The sequence below is a fragment of the Sebastes umbrosus genome, chromosome 21 (genome assembly GCF_015220745.1).
Source record: "Sebastes umbrosus isolate fSebUmb1 chromosome 21, fSebUmb1.pri, whole genome shotgun sequence".
NCBI lineage: Eukaryota > Metazoa > Chordata > Actinopteri > Perciformes > Sebastidae > Sebastes > Sebastes umbrosus.
The window spans coordinates 21,719,355-21,745,640 of NC_051289.1; the positions used below are offsets into that span (position 1 = coordinate 21,719,355).

At 38.6% G+C, this 26,286-nt stretch overlaps 4 protein-coding genes across 5 annotated transcripts; all 4 read right to left on the bottom strand.

Moving 5' to 3' along the window:
* Positions 1 to 10: 10 nt before the first annotated feature.
* On the bottom strand, positions 11 to 4,221 carry dph2 (diphthamide biosynthesis 2). Its single transcript, XM_037756788.1, has 7 exons — positions 4,076 to 4,221; positions 3,442 to 3,619; positions 2,988 to 3,100; positions 2,320 to 2,540; positions 1,376 to 2,065; positions 562 to 741; positions 11 to 330 (listed from the first exon to the last, which is right to left on the bottom strand). Exons 2-7 carry the CDS (start codon positions 3,589 to 3,591, stop codon positions 200 to 202), a joined length of 1,485 nt encoding a protein of 494 aa, XP_037612716.1. The 5' UTR covers positions 3,592 to 3,619; positions 4,076 to 4,221; the 3' UTR covers positions 11 to 199.
* A 1,138-nt stretch (positions 4,222 to 5,359) lies between these two features.
* On the bottom strand, positions 5,360 to 10,611 carry mcur1 (mitochondrial calcium uniporter regulator 1). Its single transcript, XM_037756789.1, has 9 exons — positions 10,386 to 10,611; positions 8,748 to 8,861; positions 8,539 to 8,642; positions 7,710 to 7,811; positions 7,258 to 7,299; positions 7,034 to 7,105; positions 6,810 to 6,863; positions 6,312 to 6,426; positions 5,360 to 5,984 (listed from the first exon to the last, which is right to left on the bottom strand). The coding sequence occupies exons 1-9, from the start codon at positions 10,609 to 10,611 to the stop codon at positions 5,929 to 5,931; spliced, it is 885 nt and encodes a 294-aa protein (XP_037612717.1). The 3' UTR covers positions 5,360 to 5,928.
* A 1,806-nt stretch (positions 10,612 to 12,417) lies between these two features.
* LOC119480494 (regulator of G protein signaling 9 binding protein) lies at positions 12,418 to 17,008 on the bottom strand. The gene is made up of 3 exons (XM_037756790.1): positions 16,470 to 17,008; positions 14,549 to 14,855; positions 12,418 to 13,527 (listed from the first exon to the last, which is right to left on the bottom strand). Exons 1-3 carry the CDS (start codon positions 16,563 to 16,565, stop codon positions 13,151 to 13,153), a joined length of 780 nt encoding a protein of 259 aa, XP_037612718.1. The 5' UTR covers positions 16,566 to 17,008; the 3' UTR covers positions 12,418 to 13,150.
* A 737-nt stretch (positions 17,009 to 17,745) lies between these two features.
* zgc:56231 (uncharacterized protein LOC406257 homolog) lies at positions 17,746 to 24,618 on the bottom strand. Of its 2 annotated transcripts, XM_037756784.1 has the most exons (18): positions 24,394 to 24,618; positions 24,095 to 24,190; positions 23,403 to 23,522; positions 23,114 to 23,252; positions 22,841 to 23,025; positions 22,624 to 22,711; positions 22,259 to 22,435; positions 22,057 to 22,168; positions 21,912 to 21,974; positions 21,204 to 21,350; positions 20,915 to 21,080; positions 20,646 to 20,825; positions 19,879 to 20,018; positions 19,519 to 19,684; positions 19,215 to 19,344; positions 18,833 to 18,903; positions 18,234 to 18,353; positions 17,746 to 18,111 (listed from the first exon to the last, which is right to left on the bottom strand). In XM_037756784.1, exons 1-18 carry the CDS (start codon positions 24,493 to 24,495, stop codon positions 17,899 to 17,901), a joined length of 2,415 nt encoding a protein of 804 aa, XP_037612712.1. In that variant the 5' UTR covers positions 24,496 to 24,618; the 3' UTR covers positions 17,746 to 17,898. The 2 variants fall into 2 exon arrangements, with proteins under 2 accessions (XP_037612712.1, XP_037612714.1); XM_037756786.1 differs by lacking the exon at positions 17,746 to 18,111 and having other exon boundaries at positions 18,234 to 18,337.
* Between the last annotated feature and the right edge of the window lie 1,668 nt (positions 24,619 to 26,286).

Here is a 26,286-nt window from a genome sequence, read left to right on the forward strand (position 1 = left end):
TACATTTGGACAAGTGTGACAAGTTGTAATGTTTAGACAAAATCATAGGTTACATTCTGTGATTCATTAAGTAATGTGATAATAAAAAGTAGTGATATCTGGTGTTGATTTTATGAAAACATATTATTATTACATATTACAAGCAATATACATTTAATACCTGCAGGTGTGATTAAATAATCATAGGTTTACTGGTAAATTATGATGGCGCCGTTCCTTCCTCTTCATAGGCAATAGCTATGCCTCTCCTGCCCCCTACTGCCTTCACCACAGGGGTCTCTCCTAACTTCTGCTCTAAGCCACGCCAGCTTCGTTCTGCCAGAAAAGATGCTGAAAAGAGAAAGCACGGATGTGTAGTGTAATACAAGACATTTACAAGACTAACAAATCGGAACTGGAAAATGTAATATTGTTGTTGTTGTTTGCTCACATGCACAAGGTGTAACAATTACTGTATGTGTGCAGAATTCTACAATAAACATATGGATGTATGGAAATGAAAGCAAACAGTGTCTGAAGCCTATATATATATACACAGCAGAATGTTTGACCGTCTCATACCAGCTGAGTTGGTGGCTACAGTGAGCGCCTGGTTCCTGAGGACCACCGAGGAGCCAAACGCGGACACGGCAGGCTCAAAGCTCAACAGATTGTGGCCTCGCAGAGCTCCTGTGATTAAAGACACGTCGGTCTCATCGTCCTCCTCCTGCTGATCAGCCAAAGGCACGTGACTCTGTCCACCTGATACAAGTTTGAGATAAAAAGAATAAATTAGACATACCAAATGACTTCTATAGCCTTTATTAGGCTACTGGAGATAAACAATATAGTACGCTCAATATGTTTGGATAATAAAGATATAGAGCAGTATTCATATTATGCAAATTATGGAGCTGGAGAGGGGGGCATCTTATATTTCACTTTTGGTCTTTTTATGTCTTTTCTTTGATTTTGAAAAAATGCCACACCCTCCCCAATATCTCCAAATGTATCACAGAGTTGGTACAAATCCTTTCCCCATTAATAACTAATAAAGGAAAAGCAAGAAGAAAACTTGGAGACATATAACATACAGTATATTAATGGAATAATAATATTCATTGTAACCACCAATGCACACATTAGAAGGGGAATTAGAAATTTCCAGATCTTTGGAAAACTTAACCTAGCCATCTCTATTTTTGAATAAAGCCTACATAAAAAGGCTGAACTTGAATTATAATGTAGTCAAACTTTACATGATACATATAACATTTAATCACTATACATGGATCTTTATGATACTATAAAAGATCCCCTTATCATTTTTATACAGTCCCTTAAAAAGTTGAGAGCTGATTTAGGAATTTCTACTGCAAATAAATCCCAATCTCACCTGGCAGGAGATGTCGAAAGTCTGTGACATATTCCTCCGACCACTCCCTCTTCTTGTTGCAGGCCACCTCCATCTCAAACGGTGTTACTACCGGTTTAAAGAACTCCCTGGAGTCCAGCAGTGAGTTCTCAGGACACGCAACCAACACAAAGATGTCAATTTCAAGAAAGTTTGCTAGCTTGGGCACGTTCAGTTTCCCCATGGCAAACATGTAGCTCTTCTTTCCAGCTCCTCGGATGGTCTCCTTCAACTGCTGGATGATGTCGAGGTAGTCGACCACCCCGAGTGTGCCAACCAGGATGCCAACCACTTTGGCATCTTTGGCCCTTTCTATAGCGTAATATCGCTTCATCAGCGCACGGTTGATACTTACTGACTCGGTCCTCCCCGTCATTTTTACGGGGTCAAAAGTACAAAATGAGCAGCGATTCCAAGTCATCATGAAGTTTCTCAGCGTTGCTCCCTCTTGGCCTACATAGAACACACTGTAATCCTTGATGCTTAAACCACTTTTCAAGGAGAACTGCCTTCCAAACTGATAAATAAGATGGTTGTTGTCTCCCTCTGACAGACAGGCGTCGTCATGTTGTCTTTTAATCCGGCCGTGACTGTAACACTGCTCCCCTTCGACAACGAGTTCTGAGACGACAAGGTTTGGATACTCTGGTGACAAGAGTGTCAGAAGATCATCTGAAAAAAACAAAAAAAGATAGGCAGGATTTCAATACTTTCTACCTGAACTGAGGATGTGGTTAATATGACTTTGTCCTACTATTCATCTTCATCTTATACTGTCCTATTTTCATGAAGAATCACACAGTGATTTGAATGATGATTGGATAAATAAACATGAATATCTATTCAATAAAATGGCATAAACATATATTCTCTCTATCAAATATCAGATACAAGGGCATACAGTAGGGCTTTGTAGAATAGCTTACTTATAGCATGAGCATAGTTGACGTCATAGAGGATGAGGACGTGACTCTGTGTGTCGGGATAGAGTTCTCTGAAGGCAGAAGTGCACTTCTCAAGATCCACCGGTCTTTGCTCAAAGACCAACATCAGCGGCAGCCTTTTAGACGGGCTGAGGCAGGTGCTGCCGTAGTGCACAATGCAGTCGGCTCCAACATGCTCTGCAGTTACCTCGTCCACACAGCAACTGATCAAGAGAATTAAATACAAATTAGGAATGTACACACAATAATAACACATTAAAGCAAAAATATGTGCTTAAACATGAAATTAAAACTCACAGTAGAGAGGCAAAAGTTGGTATATTTCAAGTTCAACAAGCCACTGTACTGAGGCATATTATCAAGCATGTTGATGATAAATAAATCAGCAAAATAAAATAAATGAAACTGTAAAAAGCTTAATATGCTCAGGAAGTAAGTGTTCCAAAAAGCTGTTCTTAATTCTAAATTTCATGTGTGTGCTGGATAAAAAATTGGAAATGAACACTTTTCACATACATCAGTAAAGGTACCACTAGCCACTGCTTTTTCACCTCACTTTGCATGAAGAATCCAAGCACTAAACATGACATATACATGCAATGCATTATTAAACCAAGTAAGACTTTTCTCAGTTAACCCTTTTGTGTTACCTGCCATAGGATGTATCTCCCAAAATGAACGGCCTGGCATTAGTGTTTCTCTCAACCTCTGCTGCTATTGCCACTGAATCCACCAGCAGCTCATCAGGAAACTGCAGAGCAACCTGTGAATAATAATAACCATTTATAGACAAATACATTTTTGTCTTCTCTTAACACAGTATTTCCAGTCATATTACAGAAATACAGTTTGGGTATATCATAGCCCAGAATTTTGCAAATAACCTTATGAACATTTCCCCAAAACTGTACAACTTCAGGGCAAAGCCAAAATATATGTGAATGGTCTACATTTATGGCCCCACATCTTCTCCAGCATGGTTGTGCTACAGACAAGTATTTGTTTGTAATCAAACAGCTTTTTTAACAAGAATTGTGTTGTCTACTTTATACAAATGAGCTATAATATTTACATTTCACTAAAAGTAAAAAATGATGTCCTTACCTTTTCAAATTGATGCTCACTGATGAAGTCACAAGTCTTCTTAATCTGATACAACTCTTCCAGTTTATCCAGAGGGGTATTAGTCTTCACTGTAACGTCCACCACACGCTGAATTACGGTTTCCGAGCTGCTACTGAACGCATCAGCCATTGTTGCATCAGGAAACACGCAACAGTGTCTGCAAACATGCAATAAACCACATCTCAGCATATCAGCTGGTGACAAAGCAGTAAAGCTACTGAAAATAAAACTAACATCTCTGAAATTATAGTGGTTTATTCTGCCAAAAGATGTCTGCTGGCAGAATAAACCATTGGTCTGTTTGAAGTAAAGTCGAGTAACGTTACAGTTACTCTGCTCTACTCAAGACTACTGCAACATTGTTACACTTAGGAGAGTCTGAATGAAGCAACAACATTCCAGAACATTGTCAACAGGATGTTGTGGTGTTTCCTCTCAAGACAACAACATATCGAGTCAAATGTGCAGTTAAACCATCACTCAGGTTAAAGCTACCTGCTGGCTTCAGGTTACTCTGGTTCCCTCTGCTAGCTAGCTGCTCCTCGTTTAAAATATGAGTCATTACAAACTATCATTTACAACTTATATTCACAACACATTCATGTAGACTTACAGTTCAATGTTATGTGGGTAGTTGTTGAGGGATAAACGCTTCTTTCACAGCTACACACGTGTCGACCATGGATGTATTAGGTGTCGACAGCAGAGAATACAGCAGCTCCACTAGGACAAGCACTTCCGGTTTAAGACATTTTCAAAATAAAAGTATTTTTCTTCTTGGTATTGAACAATATGATACTGCTGGCAATTTTTTTTCATCCATGCATCCAAATGGAGGAAAATGAAAGCCCTATTTTCTGTTTTCAAAAGGGACCTTGTGGACAATCATCTCGGTGCTTTAAGACTAATGAAAGGACAACATGCAAAGTGTCTCTTCAGAGTTTATGAAGAACTAACCATATATGATGATGAACCCTAGAGCTACTATGGAAGAGTGCAGTCTTATTATTGTTTATTTATTTATGCATTTCTTTTTTGTTCCTTGAATTATTTTCTACCCTCTTTTATTTTTGTTATTAATTTTTTTTGTAATTTAAGTTATCTTTCCTATCCAAATGTGCCTTGTGTGATAGAAGTATTGAGTTTAGATTACAATGCCTTAATGTTTGTAAATTAATTTTCTTCAATAAAAAAACAAACAAACAAAAAAATCTTCTTCTTCGAAATTTTATGGTGGTTGGCAAAACACTTTATGGTGCATTACCGCCACCAACTGGTCTGGAGTGTGAATCAGGATTCTAACTACTCACTAGTTTTACTACTAAAGAAAAAGAAAATAATAATACAAATGAATATAATTAATAAATAAATAAATAAAAAAAAATAAAACATTTAAAAAATATAATATATATGTATGTATGAATATATATACATACACAAATAGAGTCATATTCTCTATCAAATTTGCACTCCTGAGATATTCGATCAAAAATAAATAACACTTTCCCTCAGAACTTCTTTGTAAGAGATCACAGGAATCATAGCCCAACTTAATTTCTTCAAGATTCACTGACACTGACAATGACATGCCGTATCAGCTGTTTCTTTCCTGGCATTATTTACCTCAGAGACAACTCATATTCCTCCTCTACTCACCCCTGACATCATTAAAAAACTATTACAATCACTACTAAAACTAACTCACATTTCCAGATCATGAGTTCACATACGTTACATATTATGCTATAAAAGGATTATGAATATATCTTTGAAACACAGAGGACACACAATAAACATGTGTTTACAAAAGACTTATAATGTAGAACAGAGTAATGGCCAGTTTCCAACAACATCAAATATACCCTACACAAAATTATCAATAAAAAGAGACACCTCATTTGTTTGCACAAAGTTTAGATTTATTGACAATTCATTTTATTCAAATAACAGTTAATCAATCATGTTAAAACATTTCTGAGACCACAAAGCAGAACGATAGATTCAAGTTAAATATCTGTGATAATATAGCTAAGTGGTTAAGAGTCACACTGACTCCTCCTTCAACTGATCTTCTTCTACAGCTTCATATATACATATACAAAATAAATACATCACACTTTTAAAAAGTTTAACTTCAGTTTCAAACAAACTTATCTGAATAAGAGGTCAGTATTTAATTGTCTGCACAACATTTTTTGAATGGAGAGTTTCTTAAGGCGACAATAAATTCTCATCTGAATAAAATTGGACCGTCCAAAACTTTTAAAAGGTATATTTATCAACTACGTTCCGGCAGCCAAAAAATAACCATTGGCAGCTAAAACATTACTGGCCCCGAGCGGGGTAAATAATCTAACAGTCAAAATTTCCCCCAGCAATGAATACAAACTGTTGTTAGATTCAGAGAATGCTTTGAAAGTTCAAGTGTTTCCAGAAGTTAAATGAAAATCATAACCATAGTCCTGCTTACATCCAAATACGATAGAAACCCAAGACCACAGTGAGACAGGTGAACACTGAACCTGAAAGAGAAAAAAAGCAGAGGTCAATCATTAGTCTACCTGCTTCAGTAAGTCCCAGCGATAGACAATCATTTACTTGATTTTCACTCTGCTAAATGTTTAGTAACTACTTTTGAACAGTTGGAACAGTTAGCACTTTAATGTAATGAATATGTTTTAAATGAATACATTGCACCAGTTGTACCTATATTAACCCACTTTAAAAACTGTTTCTTCCCCACTATAATAAAGGCTCTGAACAGTTGCCATAAAAAAGTAATTATTTGACTGAGTTCTCAAGGCAATGATTGCTGATTCTACACAACAACAATGAACACAATGTCCTACCTGCAAGGTATTTTATAGTGTCCAGTTTATGAGACTCTAACATGGTTCTCAAACCAGCCACTTCAGTGTCTATTTTCATGTTGGTCTGAGTTAAATGACGATCTTGCTCTGCAGTCTGTAAAAAAGGCAATTAGACAGAAGCATTAAAGATAATCCTACCAGATATTTATTACTGTCAGTGCAAAAGCTTTTATGAACGGAGAATAGGCCAAACTGCTTTTGACTTAAAGCAATCACTGAGACATTATTAGAACTTTACTATTTTGCGCTTCTATTTGTACTTTAATAAAGCAACAGTACTACATTTTGCACAACAGTATACTTTATAGGCTATCACATTCATCTAAAAGAACACTTGTCATAACTGTACCTGACACCAACTACTGTTTCAATCATTGTCTGACCTGTGATTGTACATGATGTAGATTACCATGAACTAAAGATTGGATGTGATCGGATAGGAAACATGTACTGTAGGTGTACTGCACATATACAAACCATTTCCATAATCTCAGTTCGCGTTTCCAGAAGCATTTTCTCATGCTCTACTTTCTGAAAATGATAAATAATTTTTTACTGAGAGGGATTCAGGACAATGTCGTCAATAAAGTCATTATCTGTTATTATCAACTGTATATGAGCGAGTCAAGATGGAAAAAGACAAAATTAAAAGTGAACTCGACGGATCTCTAAACGCTAATTTAGTGTTCTCAAACACTTACCAATTCTTTTGCACGACTTTTCTCCAAATTCATGTCCATAATAGTGTCCGAGCGCACTTTATTCATGACATCCTGCAAGGTGGCAATGGAGATAAAGTCACAACAAAACATAAAATATAAACATCTTGGATGAAAAGAAAGCTGATGAAATACTTCTAAATGAATAATTCTACCATAAAAACTTGGACATAAAGTGATTTGAGTAAATCAGAATGAGCACTTACAGCGAGCTGGACCTTCAGCTGCAATAAGTGGATCTTGACTTTCTGGGAGAAATGTTAAAATATTGAAAATCCTAAGCAATAGGAATCAAAAACAGAACATACTGCACAGTACACAGAGTCATTCATGTCCCCACTTTAGGTAGACTTGGCAAACAAAAAATCATAGTCTTCCACTCCTATATTAGCTGACATGACTGATTTTAATTCATCTAAATGTGTATAAATTATGCATTTTGTTTTTGATTCAGAAAATTGATAACTTCATCATCCAATTGTCTAATTTAAATATATTCTGTATTCTTTGCAAGTGCATGTAGTTTTGTCAATAGCCCGTTTATGCACATGAATGTGAATTCAGGGACCATGGAGATTATCAGAACAACCAAGGGCACAGATGCAATGCAGGTAATACTTTGAAGAAACAGCTTAAGTCTGCCGATGAACACACTTACCTCATTTTCTGCAAGTAAAGAAGTGAACTCGCTCTTCTCAAGGATGATCATGTCCTTCTTTACAGATGCTATTTGAGACATCACACGCTGCAACATGATCTCCTGCCAACATCACACAACCAATGCAAAAGTTAGAACAGAAAAACTTTTTGAACCTACAAACCAGTCACTTGATAGTGAATACAAAGAGAGTTTTTTGTTTTGTTTTTAACGAATAAGGCATAAACGTAGGGCTAAAAAATTTTAAAAAATCTGATTCTTGATTGATCTCATCTGCCTCCTTTGCCTACATTGCACACTCAATCCCAACATGGTCTAAATACTGAGCTACACTCCGTTTTGCACAATTAGTAACTTTTTTCTATCAACTGACAAGGAAACAACCATATAAAGGACATATGTGGTATAATTCTCCTCATACTCCAGATTCCTTATACATTCATGTCACTGGGACTAGAATTCCCAAATTGTACTACATCATAATCAAATATATGACCCTATTATTGTTTATTATTTTAATGGCCTGCTGTTGACATGCCCACAAAAATTTCAAAGCTGCATTTATTGCAATGAAATGGATGATAAGCTACCTATCCATGGGAAACGTTTACCGTGTACACCTTTAAATGTACAAGTAAACAAATGAGGGAAATTAATTCATGAAATTTCATTTAATAAATGTGCTGTGGAAGATAAACACATCTGATCTTGGTTCAGTGACCTTTACAGCCTTTTGAGTTCACTGAGTAGAAACAAGGCTCACATAGGGCTGCTCACTTCTGTATTGACAGTAAACGTACAATATACAGACGCCCTCCTGCAGTCTCACCTGCTGCACTTTGGTCACCATGTCATTATAGATGACATCCATGTTGGAGCTTGTCATCCTCACCAGCACTTTAACCATCACCTCAGCTTGCTGAGTTGTGAAGCCTGCGTAATGAAAAACATGTATTTATGAGGAAAATCACCAGCTTGTTATTGACAAAGCAGATTAATATTGGGACATTTTTTCTGAAGTAACAAAAGAAGCCAAACCATTTTCCTCAAAGAGTCGCACCACCGCATGCGTATCAAAAAGCAGCTTGGTGCCTTCAGTCTTTGGTACATATGGATTCAGATACTGGAAGGTTTTAATGGAGGTACTCAGCTCTGAAATCAATGATAAGAAGATGGAAGTGATTATCTAAGAAATTAAGCATTACCCGGAATTGTAGAGTTATAACGTTTCCCTTCCTTTCTTTTTTGCAATGTACACTGTGTGTCGCTGTGTAGTTTAAAAGTACATATATTTCTGTATTTATGTACTGGTGACTTCTGTCTTGAAGCTTCTGTCTCTACATATTCCGTCACCAATGACATGACTAATAACAAGGTGTTATTTAGGTATGTCTTCATGCCACAACACGAAAGCAAATATTAATGACCCTAAGTAAAAATGTAATGTAATGTATACTTTTATATAATGTATAAACTGTAAACATTTCTGCTTGATTACATTATAACATCCTTCTTATTGTCACAGATTTTACAAATATTTTACTCTTCCAAACTGTACATATGGCATATGGAATATACATTTACTTTAAATGGCAATTTTCTTTTATGTTATGGAGCATCATATTTATAATCACTTATAGACATATATATAGCCCATACTTCATATTTAGTGTTTCATATTAGAAGAATTGTGAAAGAAAACATTAAACTCACACACACTCGCATACTCCAGCACGTACTTATATGTGAAAGAATTGATAGCTGTGTAATTGCACAGCTGTTTTATGTTGAATATTTTATATATTTTCTTTATTTTATTGTGTTTTCTGTGCTGCTATGCTATTGTTTCCATTAGACATCCTATGTCACTTCTTTTACTACTGCAACAAATTAAATCCCAACATGATCAATTGGTTTTTAACTTTAACTCTTGATTCTGAAAAATTCAAAGTCAAACACATGACCAACATGCTGCATTACTAATGCACTGTATAATAATGTAATGTATTTTGTCGTACCTATTGTTGCTGTTGTGATTCAATGTTGTTTTTATTTGTTGGATGCTGCTATTTGACCCTGTCTTGGCTAGGTCTCACTTGTAAATGAGGTTTTAATCTCAATGTGACTTCCTAGTTAAATAAAGGTTATATAAATGGGAAAAACTATATAGAGAACTGACCACATTACCAAAATTATGGCCATTACAACAACAATCAGGATATGTGGGTGAGGACAGGTTGAACCGAATTCACAAATGTCAACCATATAAGCAATTTAAAGACAGTTAATTGATGAAGAATTTATATATATATAAAAAAACACAACAATAACTCTGTGGTGGTGAAACACCTGAGAAAAGTGGGAGGTCATGTGATATTATGTAAATAGAGTGTGGGATGTGGGCTAAAGTTTCTATTGGAAACACTGCAGATTTAGCATCAGGGTCTGGCTTTAGAAATATGTAATGCTGAGTTGGTCGCAAAGAGTTAGAAGTTTGCAGTTGGTGCATTCAGCATTTATTTAATTCATGGCAAAGTTGCAAGTTTAAATAAAGGCAGACATAAATAGGACTTTTATTTTGAAACTCAAAAAAAATCTTGGTGACAGTAAGTAAATGAGTGTCACTAGAGTTACAGCTAGTAATCTGCTGGTTACCAGTAAGAACTTTCTAGTTACCTCTTGTCTGTGTCACTGCAGAAAGATGCCCAGTCCTCGGTCCAGCTCGTCTCTCACAGCTCCTGAAGGGAGGAGTAGTGATGATACACCACGGTGATGTGTTCACAGCTGTCAGACTCGGTACACGACCTCTAACTCTGTCCTGATTTAAAGAGATGTTAGACCACTTCTCTGGGTGGTTAATACCGAAACGTTTAAGCCGAGAGTGACACTGTTTAGGCACCATGGTCGCAGCTTGAGTCCCTCCAGCAGCAGGGCGGTGCTTCCGTCTGGGACAATCCTGAGCAATGCGTCTCTATGGTGACCACATTGAGACTTTTCACCCTGTTATTGCTGCCGTAACATTACGTCACACACCATGAGGCAGAGGATGACATGGAGCTTCCACACTTCCGGAACATACGCTTCAAAATAAAACTCAAATGCCACTTTGTACTCATGGATGTGCTTGTACCTCAGTGGGATGGCAGGAGAACTCCCATTTGTCTGGGAGACATCAAACACTCTCCAAATAAAACTGAAACCATTTTAAAAATATAAATGGCGGGCGGCTGGTTAGCTCAGTCGGTAGAGCGAGCACCCATGTAAATGCCAAAGCTCAGTCCTAGCAGCGGTGGACCCGGGTTCGAATCCGGCCTGTGGTCCTTTCCGCATGTCACTTCTCTCTCTCCCCCTTTCCAACACTCTATCCACTGTCCTATCAATAAAATGCTTAAAAATCACCCCAAAAAATAACTTAAAAAAATATATATATAAATGTCTCTTAATTTTTGCTTTTTAAAGTGGCAGTAGGCAGTATATTTTTTTGGCATCATTGTGTGTGCAAAAATTCCATAATAACCTTTCAGCATATTGTAATTCAAGTGTGTCATGGCTCTGTTTTCAGGCTTTAGAAAATCTAGCCTGTGACGGAAGACTTTGACCAATCACAGGTCATTTCATTTTGAGAGCGTTCCTATTGGCTGTGCACCGGTCATGTGACCAGAACGTGGTGTTCCTTCACTAGATTTCACAATGGCAGCGGCGTCACAAACCTTCTCATTTTACAGCTAAACAGTACACTACAAGATGATTCTGAAAACATTTGAGGAGAGAAATAGGCAACATGAGACTCCTGTTCTACCGACTGAGCTAACCGACATGACCTTTGGTAGGATCTTGGGTTTGTATTTTCTCTGTCAAAAACCACGTTTGTGAAGACGGTTGGAGTTATGTTAAGGATGACTCCATTGAGCCATGATTTCAGCCCCGCCTACCAAATCCCGAACACAAAACTGGTCAAAAACAGTTTAACGGTCTAATTCCACAATCCAGTACTACAACGTTCACAGTCTTTGCACATGTTTTCAGTCATTATTTTCCAACATTTATAATGTGTTTAGAAACAAAACTCAGAATTTCCTTTACACGTCCTTTAACGTAACATAATATTGATTCATATTTGATCAGCGCTGCCGAGTGATTGACAGCCGGCTCTCAAAGACAGCAGATGGACAGCAGACCTCAGATCAGCTCTGACTGCTTGTTTTCCTCCAGTCTGTGAAATCTTGCAGATGCCGTTAGGAGCACCGGAGGACACAGAGGCACATGATTTTTTTCAGGTTACCTGTTTCATGTACTACTGTCAGGATATAGCGACCGTTTTATAAAAATAACTTTTTTTTTTAATCATATTTGCTTCAATCTCGCCTACTTCAGCTTTAACTGTAGAGTTTTCAATCCTAACTTTGGCGTACATTACATACTATTTGCATAATAATATAATATAAATAAACAGTAACTTGTGTCTTCAACGATATGTGTCTAATTGCATTTGATGGTTAGGTTTGTATTCCCCCCGTCCTTTCAGATTGGATTTCCTCAACATCACAAAATTGTTATTTTGTCATCTCACCATAATAAGTTTTGTTTTTTCATAATGATAAGGTTTGACCCACAGGTATACAGTATCTCACAAGCCATATAAGCCTCACAAACTTTCATATGTTCTAATGTATTTACCTTTTTCAAAGTACAAAAACAAAACAGAAACAATAGTAGAATGAGTAGTTTAATACTATTTCAATTCTGTACATTTCCTGTTGCTTTGCATATAATGATTTGGTGCTTTACCAAAGGGCTAGTCAATAAAAATGAATGGAAAACAACACAGTGTCATATCAAAGTTGATACTTTTGTAATGCATAACTATACATTGTCAGGTCTCTACAGCACAGATTATATACACAATAGATAACACCGAATCAAAAAACAGCTTCCGTGAATGTTCTGCTTATTACAGTATTTAAACTACAGCATATACGATACAAGCATCAGCCCCTATTTCTTCTCAATGGCAACAAGGAATACATTGTGACAAGTGTCTTTTAGGAAAGGAGAATGTACTGTACAGAACAAAAGGAAATAGAAGCCCTATCTTTTTACAATTTGGTAATAAACCACCGGTCCTATATTGTCATAATTTTATTTTAAACCAGTTCTAACTGGCAGCCATGTCTTTTTATTGTAACTTTGATCAACAAAGATAGTTTCAAGTATATGGCAGCTTTGGATTCACTACAATAAATGGCATCCAGATTTATTTTAGTGTATTTTTAGACTGATTATTTTATGCACTATAGTAGATCATACAGCTGCTATGACAATATGTAACCTTTTTTTGAATGAGTTTTAAGAGAAAACTACTGTACTTGCAGTAGTTGTTGTTGTCAGTGTTACTGAGCACTGCTGAGGTTTCACAGAAAAAAAGTGTATTAAGGTTTTGCTCATGAGAAAAGGACAATACAGACAGATAAAGTGGATGCCACCAAAACAACAGCAGACAGCAATAAGAGCACAAAGATTTGACTGCGCTGGCATAGAGGCTGTTGTCCAGGCTGCTCCTCATCCACTGAGTGCAGAGCCAGGGAGGCGCTGTCGGTGCTGCTGAATGGCTCTGCGTACTGTGGCCCGTGGGGCTCCACCATCCAGCGCATCACGTTGACTTTCATCTCCATGTCGTCGATCATGTGGTCGATTTGGCTGATCTCCTGCTCCATGATGCAGCGCTCCTGGCTTTCTAGCCCTTCAGGGAGGGTCTGGCTCTGGGCTTGGTTCAGTTCTGGCACACTGAGTGCCCGGGCTGCTACCTCACTGCCTCCTCCTGCATTACCAGAAAGAAAATTGGTCAAATCTTTTCACTTTTCATCCAGTCAAACATGATTTAAAGGTCCAGTGTGTAACATTTGGAGGGATCTATTAGCAGAAATTTAATATAATATTCATAACTATGTTTTCATTAGTATATAATCACCTGAAACTAAGAATAGTTGTGCTTTCTTTAGCTTAGAATGAACCCTTCATATCTATATAGGGAGCGGGTCCTCTTCCCAGAGTCCACCATGTTGCGCCGCCATGTTTCTACTGTGAGCCCAGAACGGACAAACACTGGCTCTAGAGAGAGCCTTTCACGTTTTTACATGGCCTGAAGGCCACTGTAGTTCGCCAACACGCTTGGAAAGGGCGTGAACGGAGGGGTATTAAAGTGGTTGCAATCTGCAACCTCACCACTAGATGCAACTAAATCCTACACACTGGTCCTTTAACTATAACAGTCCTGCAATAAATCATACCCTCATGAAGGTTTATAAGTGTTTCTTTTATATGCTATCGTTCATATCAATGAGGGTATGCTAAATAACAGAGACATGTCTCTGTATAAAGCAATACAGTTCAAAAACACCACAAAGTACATCCTCCAAAAATGGAGTTGAATCAACACTTCTCTAAAACAGTTTCAACCAAAACTGATTATAGGATTTACTGCATGAGACCACATCCGTTTTAGCTACAGTAGGTGTACCTAACGAAGAGTGTATATGTCACCATATTTTTGACAAAAATAAAAAAGAAATCTGATCTAATGTTACGGTTTATCATTTCATTGAATCAAGAAGAGATCACAGTCCTATTCACACCCAAATTATCTCTGAAGAGACTATGGAGCAGTGGAATTATTTTGTAGATTACAATAATATTTGTTGCATTGTCCAATTTTCAAATTGGACACCCAGTTTAAATCTTGTTTTTACATTATTTGCCTGATGTGCTTCCCTATACTAATCCACCCCCTGAAATACTGTTTGCATATACAATAAGAGGTGCATGGCTATAGCCTAATTTACCTTGTAGGCCTGTTTGCACCAGGGAATCAGTGTTGGCCAGAGAGAAGATGTCACCCACATAGAAAACTTTGCACATGTCAATATGGAGGAGCTCTAGGCTGGAGGAGAAAGCCACCCAGAGGAGCTCCATCTCCTTGCGCTGCCCCTCAGGCAGGCTCTTGTTTCGGAGGTGTGAGGTCAGATGACTGCAGATGGCCACGGCCAACGTTTGGGCCTTTTCTCGTGTTTGTCGCAACTCATCCCGCAGCTGCAAGCTGTCTGTGCAACCGCCGACACATGAGGCCAAGTGCCGGTAACATGCTACAACCTGTATGGAGATAAATCAATAACTTTGTGTTAATTGATATGCAAGCCTTGGGGGGGGAAGTATAGGGAACACACAACACACATCTGTAGTTGCTTGGAGTGAATATGTGTTTCAGTGGATATCTCAGTGAAGTGGTTACTTCCTGGTAGCTTGGGGTTGCTATACTTCAACAAGTCAGACCTGAATACTGTCTGATCCACAGGCTTTGAGACAAGAATCTGTACCTTCCTCCTGTAACTCAAAGGTTGTAACAGCAATGTCCAGTATGCTTGGTATTCTGCGCACACCACCTGATCGAGCATACAGTGACACTAATCACTCGTTATAAGTAGGTATCAAGCGCCCGTCAGCCCTCTGAAGTCCTCTAGTTAACACATTAATGTTTTTAAAGTTTGAAATATGTCCTTAAGCCAATGTTAACAAGACAAATCAGACAAAATCAGTGCTTCAAGAAAGGAAGAAATAATGGTTTTAGGATTGGTAAGAAACATTTCTGATAAATATCAATTTATCATCTAAAGCTGCTTGTCAATAACTGGGAAATGTGTAAAATCGGACCGCTTTTATGATCTAAATCATATGGTAACATGTTTTATTAATATGCATTAGCTTAGCTCTGGAGGATTAGCAGGAGTGGTTTCAATGAAAAATATTACAATTAATCTCATTATCATTGATCTATTTCTAGATAAGCCAAAACAACCTTGCGCACTCAGAGCATGGATAGATGAGAGGAGGCAATACAACAATGATAACTAGCCTACGTATGCTATATTGTTTTAATATTTGAATACTTCTGTATGTATTCATTGGTGTCGTACTTTTCCATACATTATTTGTTTTTTTTACTATACCCCATACCTATACAGTTATTTTGCCCACTCAGAGCCGTGGTATATAACTTGCCAAATTATGCATAGTATGCTATAAGTGCAAGCTCTTAGTGCTAAGAAATATATCAACTGCATATCAAGCAAATATTCAGTATGGAGCCAAATTTAATTCTACCCAATATTTTTTTCTCATTGTGCAAAAAAATAATTCCATCATATAACTCAACAGCAAAGATATTATAGTAAATTATAGTTAAAACAAATACTGTAAATGCAATTCAATAAGTGAGACAGAATGCCAGGCATGGCCTTGGCATTATCTAACACAGAGACTATAACAGTCACAAAAATGCAGTGGACCAAGAAATTGTATTCAGAGAGAGTGCTTTTTTAGCCACAGGGGGAAGGAAAGATGCTTAGATGTCTTGTGTATGTTTAGTCTGTGAAATAGTAACACACAAGTGTTAAAGAAGATGCTAGTGAAGATGGAATAATTACTGATGCAAAACAATTTAACTTTTTTTTAAAACTTTTCCAACATTGAACTGCCATTTTTTGTTAAATAAATAAATAAAATAAAATAAAAATCACAAATATTTGCTTATAATTTTTAAATAAGATTCTGACATTAAATTCTCAGAAATGTAATAGATGGAACCCGCTCGTTCAATTGTAATATCAGCAACAAACTACTGTAATAAATGTAACAACATTCTCTATGTCCTAAACAGTAATAGCATAAATACAAAAAATTTAAAAAGTTAAAACTTGGACATCTTACCTTTATCAAAGAATCTACCAGAGCCTTCCCATCATCCAAATCCTTGTCTATGCCAACTGTGCAATCATCGCCTACTTTGTTATTTACAAGTGGCATGAGGATGACTTGTCCAGAGTCTCAGACTCTGCCACAGCAGGCGAGATTTTGGCCCAGCTGCCCTTCACTTCTCTGGCTGCCCCAGCTCCTCTTCTTCCCCTCCTGGAAGATGCTTCATTCAATGGCTGAGGGTTGAGACGGACTCAGTCCCAAAGCCGCATGATGCACGGCAATACTCCACTCCAATGACTAAATTGCAGCAACGGGTGCTGAACATGCTTTGGTGGCTGAAAAAAAATGTCCCACAAAAGAGCCAGAAGTGGGGAAGTCAAAGTAATGAAGAAAAAAGTGTAATAAATTAATGCAACTCTTAAGCAAGGTGCTAATCCTGTGATTGACCCCTTTGCACTGACGCAGGCCAAGACGAACAGCTAATCTCATTAACTATCACTGAGACCAGAGAGATAGAAGAGAAGCTGGCTGCCTCTACCACATTGGTCCTTTCACTAACTGAGAGGAGGAGGCTGCGCGCGGTTACCTCACACACAGCACACTGGATACACCTCAGTCACTCTACTGGAAAGGTCAATACATAGCTATGAGGGGCCGTACAAGACGTAATTCATTCTTGCACTCACACATTCTCCTTTTACATACATATCACTCGCACAAGAATATATGTATGTGTGAGAAGAATATAAGTATGTGTGAGAAGAATATATGTATGTGAAAGGAGAATATATGTGTGTGCGAGTGAAAATATATGTATGTGAAAGGAGAATGTATGTGTGTGCCAGAATGAATTATGTCTTGTACGGCCCCTCATACATTACACTTATTTTATTAGCATGGTGGAAATATTAGTCATGTTTCTTACATGTCATTGGTTAAACATGTAGGGAGTGTAAAGATAGACCAACAGGCAAATTAAATAGTGATGCACTTAAGGAATTGAACATTGTACATGGTTTCTTTGTCCTACCAGTGTCTTTAGTGGTTTACTTCCCCTCAGGCTCTAGCTAATGGATGGCCCTCTTTTGACCAGATTGATAGACGGTTGTGTGTTCAAAGCATGAATTCCCTTGCGTGACATCTCCTATGTATATATAACTCGTTCCTATGTGAAAAACGCACACAAGAACTGTATGCTTGTGGCCATGAAATGACACCAATGGTGCTTGGAATTTAAGGCATCCAAAATGAAGAATTGATATTGTTAAGATAAATGACTTCATGCCTAGAAGTTTGAGCAATTTAATTTTTATTAAAAACACAAAAAAAACATAAAAATGTCATAAGAATCCTGAATAAAATAAATAGTCACACTTTCCTTTCCAGGCACCCTAAAACTGTCCATGTTAAGTTTTTAAAAAACAAAAGGAACCTCTCCTTTTCAGTGTTGTGGAGTCTTAACTGTTCTCCTGAGCAATCGGCCAGTTGATGTCTTCCGTGGAGAAGTCACCGCCTCCCTGATGTTGGCAAACAGGCGCTTGGTTTTGTTCTGTACAGGGGACTTCTGGGAGAGCTTGGCAACTTCTGCCTTTAGTGAGGCGATCTCCTGGTCCTTTTCAACGTTCTGCCGTAGGAGGTCTTCCATTGATTTTGTCTTGAATGGAAAAAAACAACAACATTCAAACCACATACAGCATTTCCAACCTGTTCCTGGATCGAGTCAAACAGCATAAAAGGCATTGTAAGTATGATTTGCACCACATTGCATCATCTCACCTGATCATCAGCCTTCCTCTGTAAAACCTCCAGTTCCGCCGATTTCTCCAGGAAGCCATCTCTGACCTTCAGAAGGGTTTCACTGAGCTCCTTCAGCCTTTTCTCTAGGGACAAAATCAACTGAACCAAACATTAAATGTAAAACTGAGCAAGCTATCGCACAACCAGACCAACGGCATTACAAACTTTCTCATTTTACAACTAAACCGTGCACTACAAGATGATTCTGAAAACATTTGAGGTGAGAAATAGGCATTAACCTAACATAATATTGATTCATATTTGATCAGCGCTGTCTAGTTTGACAGTTTGGTCGGAGTTCGCGAGTGATTGACAGCCGGCTCTAATAGACAGCAGCTGGACAGCAGACCTCAAATAGGCTCTTACTGCTCATTTTCCTCCGGTCTGTGAAATCTTGCAGATGCCGTTAGGAGCACCGGAGGACACAGAGGCACATGATTTTTTTCAGGTTACCTGTTTCATACACTACTGTCACGATAACACGACCGTTTTATAAAATAACTTTTTTTTAAAATCATATTTGCTCCAATCTTGCCTACTTCAGCTTTAATTGATAATTTAAATTGTGTCCTTGTTACCTGTTGTTTATTCTCACACATCTTCTCTATGGCACATTTTTCTTTGTAGAGCCGTTTGTATCGATCATCCGCTGTGAGAAGAAAATGAGCCGAGTGACGTTTAATACCCTTACAACAAAAGTTGTTAGGAACTTGCTTTGGGGAGCTCAATGTAATAAAATGGACAGGAGAACATACAACACAGCACACCAATAGAAAAAGAAAACACACTAAATAAAAACAAAGAAGGAAATAAGAAAAACATCTTAAAGTGTCAGGAAATATATTTTCTTTTGAACCACACTGATTTAAAATAAAGTTGTCTATATTCATCCCAGAGGGCATTTCCTGAAAGAAGAAGGTGCTGAGCTAGAGGATGTGTATGAAAAGGCCGTATGCCAACCTGCACTTGCTGCTTCGGTTGCTTTAGATGGTAGAGTCTGGCAGGACTGGTCCACTGTTGGAACTGCACACACTGCTGCTCTGATACTGGACGTTAAGCTCTCCAACTCTGATACTTTACATTTCAGGGCCTACACAGTCGGTGAGACACAAATGTGAGGTTTTTAAAGACAAACCCAAAATCTGACTGCTTGGTTTGGTGGCATAACATGGGACAATACCAGATTACTATAAAGCCAATTTGACTATTCACAATTCAACAACTAAACTTAAAAACTTTTCAGACCCGTTAACAATTAACATACCTCCACTTTCTCCTGTTCAGCAATGAACTCGTCAAGAGGAACGTAGTCATCTTCCAGATTGTTCATGGCACTCTGGTAGGCATGCTCTTTGATAGCGTCCTTGTACATCTCAAAGGTGTTCTCCAGCTTTTCTTGGTAGCTCTCCTTCTGCTCTTCTATCTGTCGACTAAACATTCACAGCACACCTTAGTTTGGTTTCATTTGGACTTTATCAAAGGGTTTATTTCGGGAGGTTGATGCTGACCCCTGGCCTTGGCTGCATATATGAGAGGGTCATGCATTTAGCACCAATATGCTGAACAAATTGAAAGCGCAAAAATGAAAACTGTAGCCTTCTCTTGCAAATGAGAAATAACCTACATGCGAAGTTCTTCGCTCTCCATGAGCTGTTGTAACATGGCGTCTCCCATTTCCTTCCGAATCTCCATTTCCTGAACCAGGTTTCTTCTTCGCTCAGCCATGAGTTTTGTGCGCAGGCTCTCAATCATATTTACAAGCTCCTAGGAGAGAGAAAGAAAAACATTTACTCGAGATAACTTTGATCTGCACAGCTATCTTATAAGTATATATATATAGTAAAAGTTAAATATTCCCAAACTGGCTCGCTAATGTTTGCTAATTAGTACTAAAAACAAAGTAAAGCTGATGGGAATGTCTTTGCAGGTATTTGGTCATAAACCGAAATATTGGACAAATTTAAATGTTGGACCTGATGGAGCTAGATGAAAAGATGAGGGATCATTGAAGTTATTACAATACATCCTGACATGAACTCCGTAAGTGACATTTCACTCAAAACCGCAAGCGTCAACCTCATGGTGGCGCAACAGGAAAGGTCAGGGAATCACCAAAGTCAGTAGGACTCATCCTCTGGGCACAATGAATGTCTACACAATTTCACAGCAATCGATCCAATAGTTGTTAAGACGTTTCACTAAAGTTAAAAATGTGAACTTCATGGTGGCAATTGAGGAAAAGTCAGGGGATCACAGGCAGTAGGATTCATCCTCCGGGGAACGGTTGGGGTATGTCCTCCCAGGTAAAATATTCTGATACTACAAAATACAATTGGAGAACGGTGCATCTATGAAACAATGTTTGAATGTGACATGGTGTAGTAGTTATACATTCTGTGGCAGCAGAGACATGTCCGCCTCATCTTCCTCACTGAGCAGCTCCTCCTCAGACAGGAAGCTCTCCAGGGCCTGGCTGTCAATCAGCCCATTCCTCCCCAGAGGCTTTCCATCACGGCCGACCAAACAAGGAGCCAGAGATCCCAGAGGCTTGTCTGGGATCACCTGCACCACCTGCAGACAGCACGGGTAAAGATTAGTGGTGATGGAGATGCAGCTCATTGTAACGCTTCCTCTCGCAACATTGTGTGCTCAAGACGGACCTGTTTGGCAACGGCAGAGAATTTCATAACATGGAGAGTCTCGTCGTAGTTGGAGGCACACTGGTTGATGTTGACGATCATCGACACTCTTCCTTTGCCACAGAAAACAGCCTGGAAGAGCTTGGTGAGCTTACTTTCTCTGAAGGGAATGTAGCCGCTCTTCATTCTGCTCAACGACACGGAACAAAAAGAGGACTTTTTAGCTTGGGTTATTGCTGCTTTGCTTCACTTGTCAAACAAATACTTGCAGCTGGTGACAAACGCCCGACACATTTAGAAGCAACTGTACCTGTCGGTCTGATTGTTGCGGAGAGCAGTGATGCACTTCCCCAGAATGAGCAGGGAGTTGTTTATGTTGCCCGCTTCCTTCAGCCTCTCCCCAAATGTCTTGGTTTTGTTGCATCTTTCTGAGCCAGCCAGGTCACACAGAGAAAACCTGAGAAACACACAAATCAATCAAGTCATTTTCTTTAGCTCTTCATGGTGCTGAAACTATTAGAGTGGTAATTCTGGCACATCAAGTACATGCAACTTGAAATTTGGTCCAATCACTCCTGAGCAGTCATGTCTTGTGTTTATTCCCTCCTCTCTGGATGCATTTTAACATTTTAACTGTTTAAATGGTCTGCTTTGTATCCCCTTATTATTATGATAGCATTATGTTCCATTGGGCCACCATTTTATCTCCATATTTGTCCTAGAAATTTGCTTCAATTACCACCACATTTCATATACATTTTAAGTCCTTAGAATTTGTAACTGCAACCATTTGGCAGTGATGCACAAATGTACATGTGGGCAGTTAAACAAGGAGACACATGTGCTTCCTTAATGCACAAAATGATATAAGAAGTTTAAACTATAATGCTTATATTTTCACTGCAAATATTAGAATTCCTCTCTCTGCACAACTTCTCGAACAAACATAGCCGAACATGCACACAACAAATCTTACAGGATACACTGAATATTCCTGATGTCCCTGCCAGATACTCACTCGGAGATCCTTTCAACTGTTTCGCCATCGATCTTCAGTAACTTCATGGTAAATATGCTGTGGCTGTAAGGAAAGCTGGTTTGAGATTTGAAAAACAGAAAAATGACACCACACAAGTAAAGATGTGATGAAATGAAACGTTTGCCTTCTGCTGGACGACTGGTTCATCTTTGTGGCTGCAGCGCTTCTGTTTTTATTTCCAAACTGTAGCACTTTGGAGGCTTCGCCCAGCGTCTGGATGTTAATCCACCTGAGTTCTGAAATCATTTAAAACACATTGTTCTTAAGCCTTAAACAACAAGGTATGGTGCTGGCATATTTCTACACCTGATAAAGTCCGCTCACACCTTTAACATAAGCATTTCCAGCACCGTCGTCACAAACTCGAAGAGCAGCGCGTTTCTTGGACTTGGAGCACAGGGAAACTTGAAGCAGATCGTACACTAACTCATTGTAGATTTCAAAGAAAGCCACCCATAAGGCAAACTGGCTGCTGCCTGCTTCCGTTGGGTTGCTTGCCGACACTAAAAGGAGAATATAAAGAGGCCGACAAAGGCCAAAGAGTGAAAAAGAAACATCTGATGAAGAATTAGTATCATATCTTTGTCATTCTTCTTGCCTGTGAGAGTTCACACAGGGACAACTTCAAGTTTATACTGTTATTAAAATGCAAGACAATATATGTTCAATGTGTAGAATGAGTGAGGGCTACCGGTTCGATCGTAGGACAAAGAGGAGGATGAGACACCGGTGGTAGAACAGGACTCTAAAACACCACTGGCTCTGTGAGGATCACACTCCTAGATAGGGGCAAGGAAACATGCATGTTATGGCATTACATGCAGAGAGCGTATTCATTTAAAATTCTTAGCATTATATTTTTTGTCAAAGCCTGAAGAAACATGTCAAGTTGGATATAATGCTCTCACTTCTTTGACTGAAGCAAAAATGGCAGCTTTAGCACTTCTCTCCTGCTTGACTTGGTCAGGATCCAGATATTGAGCATCATTCCTGAGGTAGGGTTTCAGGTCCATCCCCTCATACCGTTGGCCTCCGATGTAGTAAAAGGTGGCGTCCAGCACTCGAAGGAGTATTCCGGGCGCTTTTGGAGTTCCTGAAACATTTCACAACATGACGAAACATCACAGGACATCTGGCAGTGACTAATGCTCATTCAAACGTTAATGCGTTTCCATCTTTACCTTGGATTGTGTAGGTTTTCCCAGCATTGGTTACACCGTAGCTGAATATCAGTGCGTTCTTCCCATCCAAGAAATCAGACATTTGGCTTTTGACAGTGTCCTCGAATAGCTTCGACTGTGTCATCTCTGGTCCGAAAATCTAAAAGCCAACAGAAAGATGGTTATTTGGACATCAGTGTGTATGCCTGTCTAAAATGGGACAAAGCTCATCCAGAATGTTTTAGGAATAATTGTGCACAAGGACCTCTAGTCTAAAGTGTTCAGGCAGATAGGTATAAACAATACAGACCTGTGAGAAGGAGAATTTGTGGATTGACATGCCGATGCCCTTCTCACTGCTCTTCATGTTGGCTGAACCCTTTGGTGCATTCAGTGTCACCATCTGGCTGTTTTCAATCACTATGCAATCCTGAGGAAAAAAATAAAAGCATCAAAAATCATGGCGTTTGTGTGCGACCATGACTTATAAAATGCGTTTATGCAGAGGACTACAGTCCAGTCTCTGATGAAGTTCTATTTTTCTCATCAAAAATCAGATCATAGGACCAATGTCAGTTTTCAGAAACACATGGATCTTTATAATTATTAGGGATTGAACATTATCGTCTCATTTGTCACCAGTCTACCACAGCTCTCACCTTCACTTTATTCTGCATCATAACAGAAAGCAGAAACGTAAAATGTGTCATATAAAGTAAGCCTATAATGTAATTTAAGTGCATTTAAATGAAGTCCGGGATACTGGGGAAGTACATTACATTTCGTACAGACCTTTAACTCAGTGGATATTAGATACATAATATAAATAAACTGCAACACTTGCAGAAATAATAAAGTAAAAGGTAACATTTCAACTTCCTTACAGGTAAAGATGCTCTGTGTAGCATTATGGACTGTTGAAAAAAACACTGGTCACATTCACCATCATGATTATTAGCTACTGTATTGAGCACTAGGTGGACTGGATGACATTGACTGTACCTGATCCTCCTTGTCGGCGAGTTCCTCTTTAGAGAAGGGCCTGACTCGGAGGTAAACTCTCATGGTCTGCTGCTCAGCACCACCTGGCAGCTCAGTCTACAAACAAAGAACACAATCAGACTAGAAACTGAACCTCAGTGCAGATGAGTTTCAGAGTTTAATTCAGTCCATTTTGAAAAGTTACTGGCATAGCCAAGGAAGTCTGAACAGGCATCCTTGGGCAGAATTACTAAAGATCATGATATAATGAATCTAGCTTGGTAGTATGATTGATGAAGACAAAAAGGAAAAAACATCACCTGCTGGGATGAAGTGCTGACAGGAGGAGTATTACAAGTCAAGTCCATATCAACAGGCTGCATATTGATGCTTTCTTCATTGGTTAAATCAACTGTTCTCATCTCGAGGCAAAGCAGCTCCAACACGTCTAGTAATTCATGTACTGGTTTCACTAAATGCACCAAACAGGTCTGCTGATGTTCTCCCACTGAGAACTAAGGGAGAGCTTGTAATCAGTTTTAATTGAAAGCAGGTGTGAAGTCAAGCAAATCACCAGGAACCAACCAGCTACGAGGACTCTACTCGAGCTTTACTGGTACAACAGTGATATATATCAAACCATTATCTGAGGATCAATCTTCAAATATGTCAAAGTTATAAGGGATGAAAGATTCTGGTGTATAAACCAAATACTTCTGATTTCTATTAAAAAAATAAATGGAATTTTAAGTCAGTAGAGGCCTTAGCTTTAAATTAATACACAAATAACACCAGGACTTGTTTTCCATCAGTCACTTAATGCTTCATTTCTAGACTGTTGGTGACATGTTGTAAAGGGGGACCATAAAACCAGACTAGGTAACACCTATAAGCAGAAATAACACATCCTTCCTCTGAAAGTTGAATTCATAGGCAATAAAACACACTGTTGTTTAATAGACCTTTTTTATGGATGACATTTTGACGTGTCACAGGAAGAGCACAGGTGTAAATAATGAAATTAATGATGGCTGAAAGCCAATTAGCTGCTTTGATTCCAGGTCCCTGGTATTGTGGGTATTGTTCATGCTGGCTCACAAGAACGGTTAAATACAACAGAGCCATCGTTAGTGTGTTATTAGTAACACCCGTCTGCTGTATGAAAGGCCTACTCCATATACTCTTGTGTTTAGCTGCTACAGCCTTACTTGGTCTCATATATGACCAGTTTCTTAAAGTGGCTAATTTGAGCAAATTTGAGCAAAGTATGGCTGTGCAACTGACATTACAGTCAGTTTATGATTTTATCTACATGTGTTTGTTACATCATATTTGATGTGAGCCTGTAATTGTCACTTGTGGCCACAGTGGCTTCTAAAGTTATTCAATCTTGTGAAAGGGCTCATTGCATGGGTAGAATATGATCTCAAAAAGTCTCCTTCAAAAATAATCCAAAGCACACTGTAGAGTTTGAACAATATTAAAATGCCTTTATTTTACATCAATAATTGTTTAAAATTGCTAACGTGTTAAGACGTGTTGGGGCGGCTGTGGCTCAGAGGGTAGAGCAGGTCGTCCACCAATCGGAAGGTCGGAGGTTAGATTCCTGGCTGCTCCGGGTCACATGTCGATGAGTCCTTGAGCAAGGCACTTAACCCATCAAGGCTGTGCCATCGGTGTGTGAATGAGTATTTAGATTAGATCATGATGGGCAAAGTTGGCACTTTGCATGGCAGCCTCTGCCATCAGCATATGAATGTGTGTGTGAATGGATGAATGCTGACATGTAGTGTAAAGTGCTTTGAGTGGTCAGAAGACTAGAAAAGCACTGTATAAGTGCAAGTCCATTTACCAACATAGGTCTTCATCGGGGTCATTTTCAGCATGCCGACAACTCTGTGTGCCTTGGATTGTTTAAAGGAGAATTGCATTTTGTACTTTTTTGAGATCATATTTCACCCATGCATGTTCAGCATGGCTTCCAAAGTTAGTTTCTTTAAGTTCATTCAGTTGTTTTTGACTAAGAGTGAAAAAAAGTATACAAAATTAGATGTGTCCTTTCTTCTTGGACTAAAGTTAAGTTTGCAAGGGAGAATGTGTTAGTCAATGTGTTTTTAGCAGAGATAAAAGGGGTTTGAAAAAGCTTCAAAATAGTTTTGAGGGTCTGCTGCATGTGGTTCCTGTACCACTATCACTGCCACTTTCTTATGTCC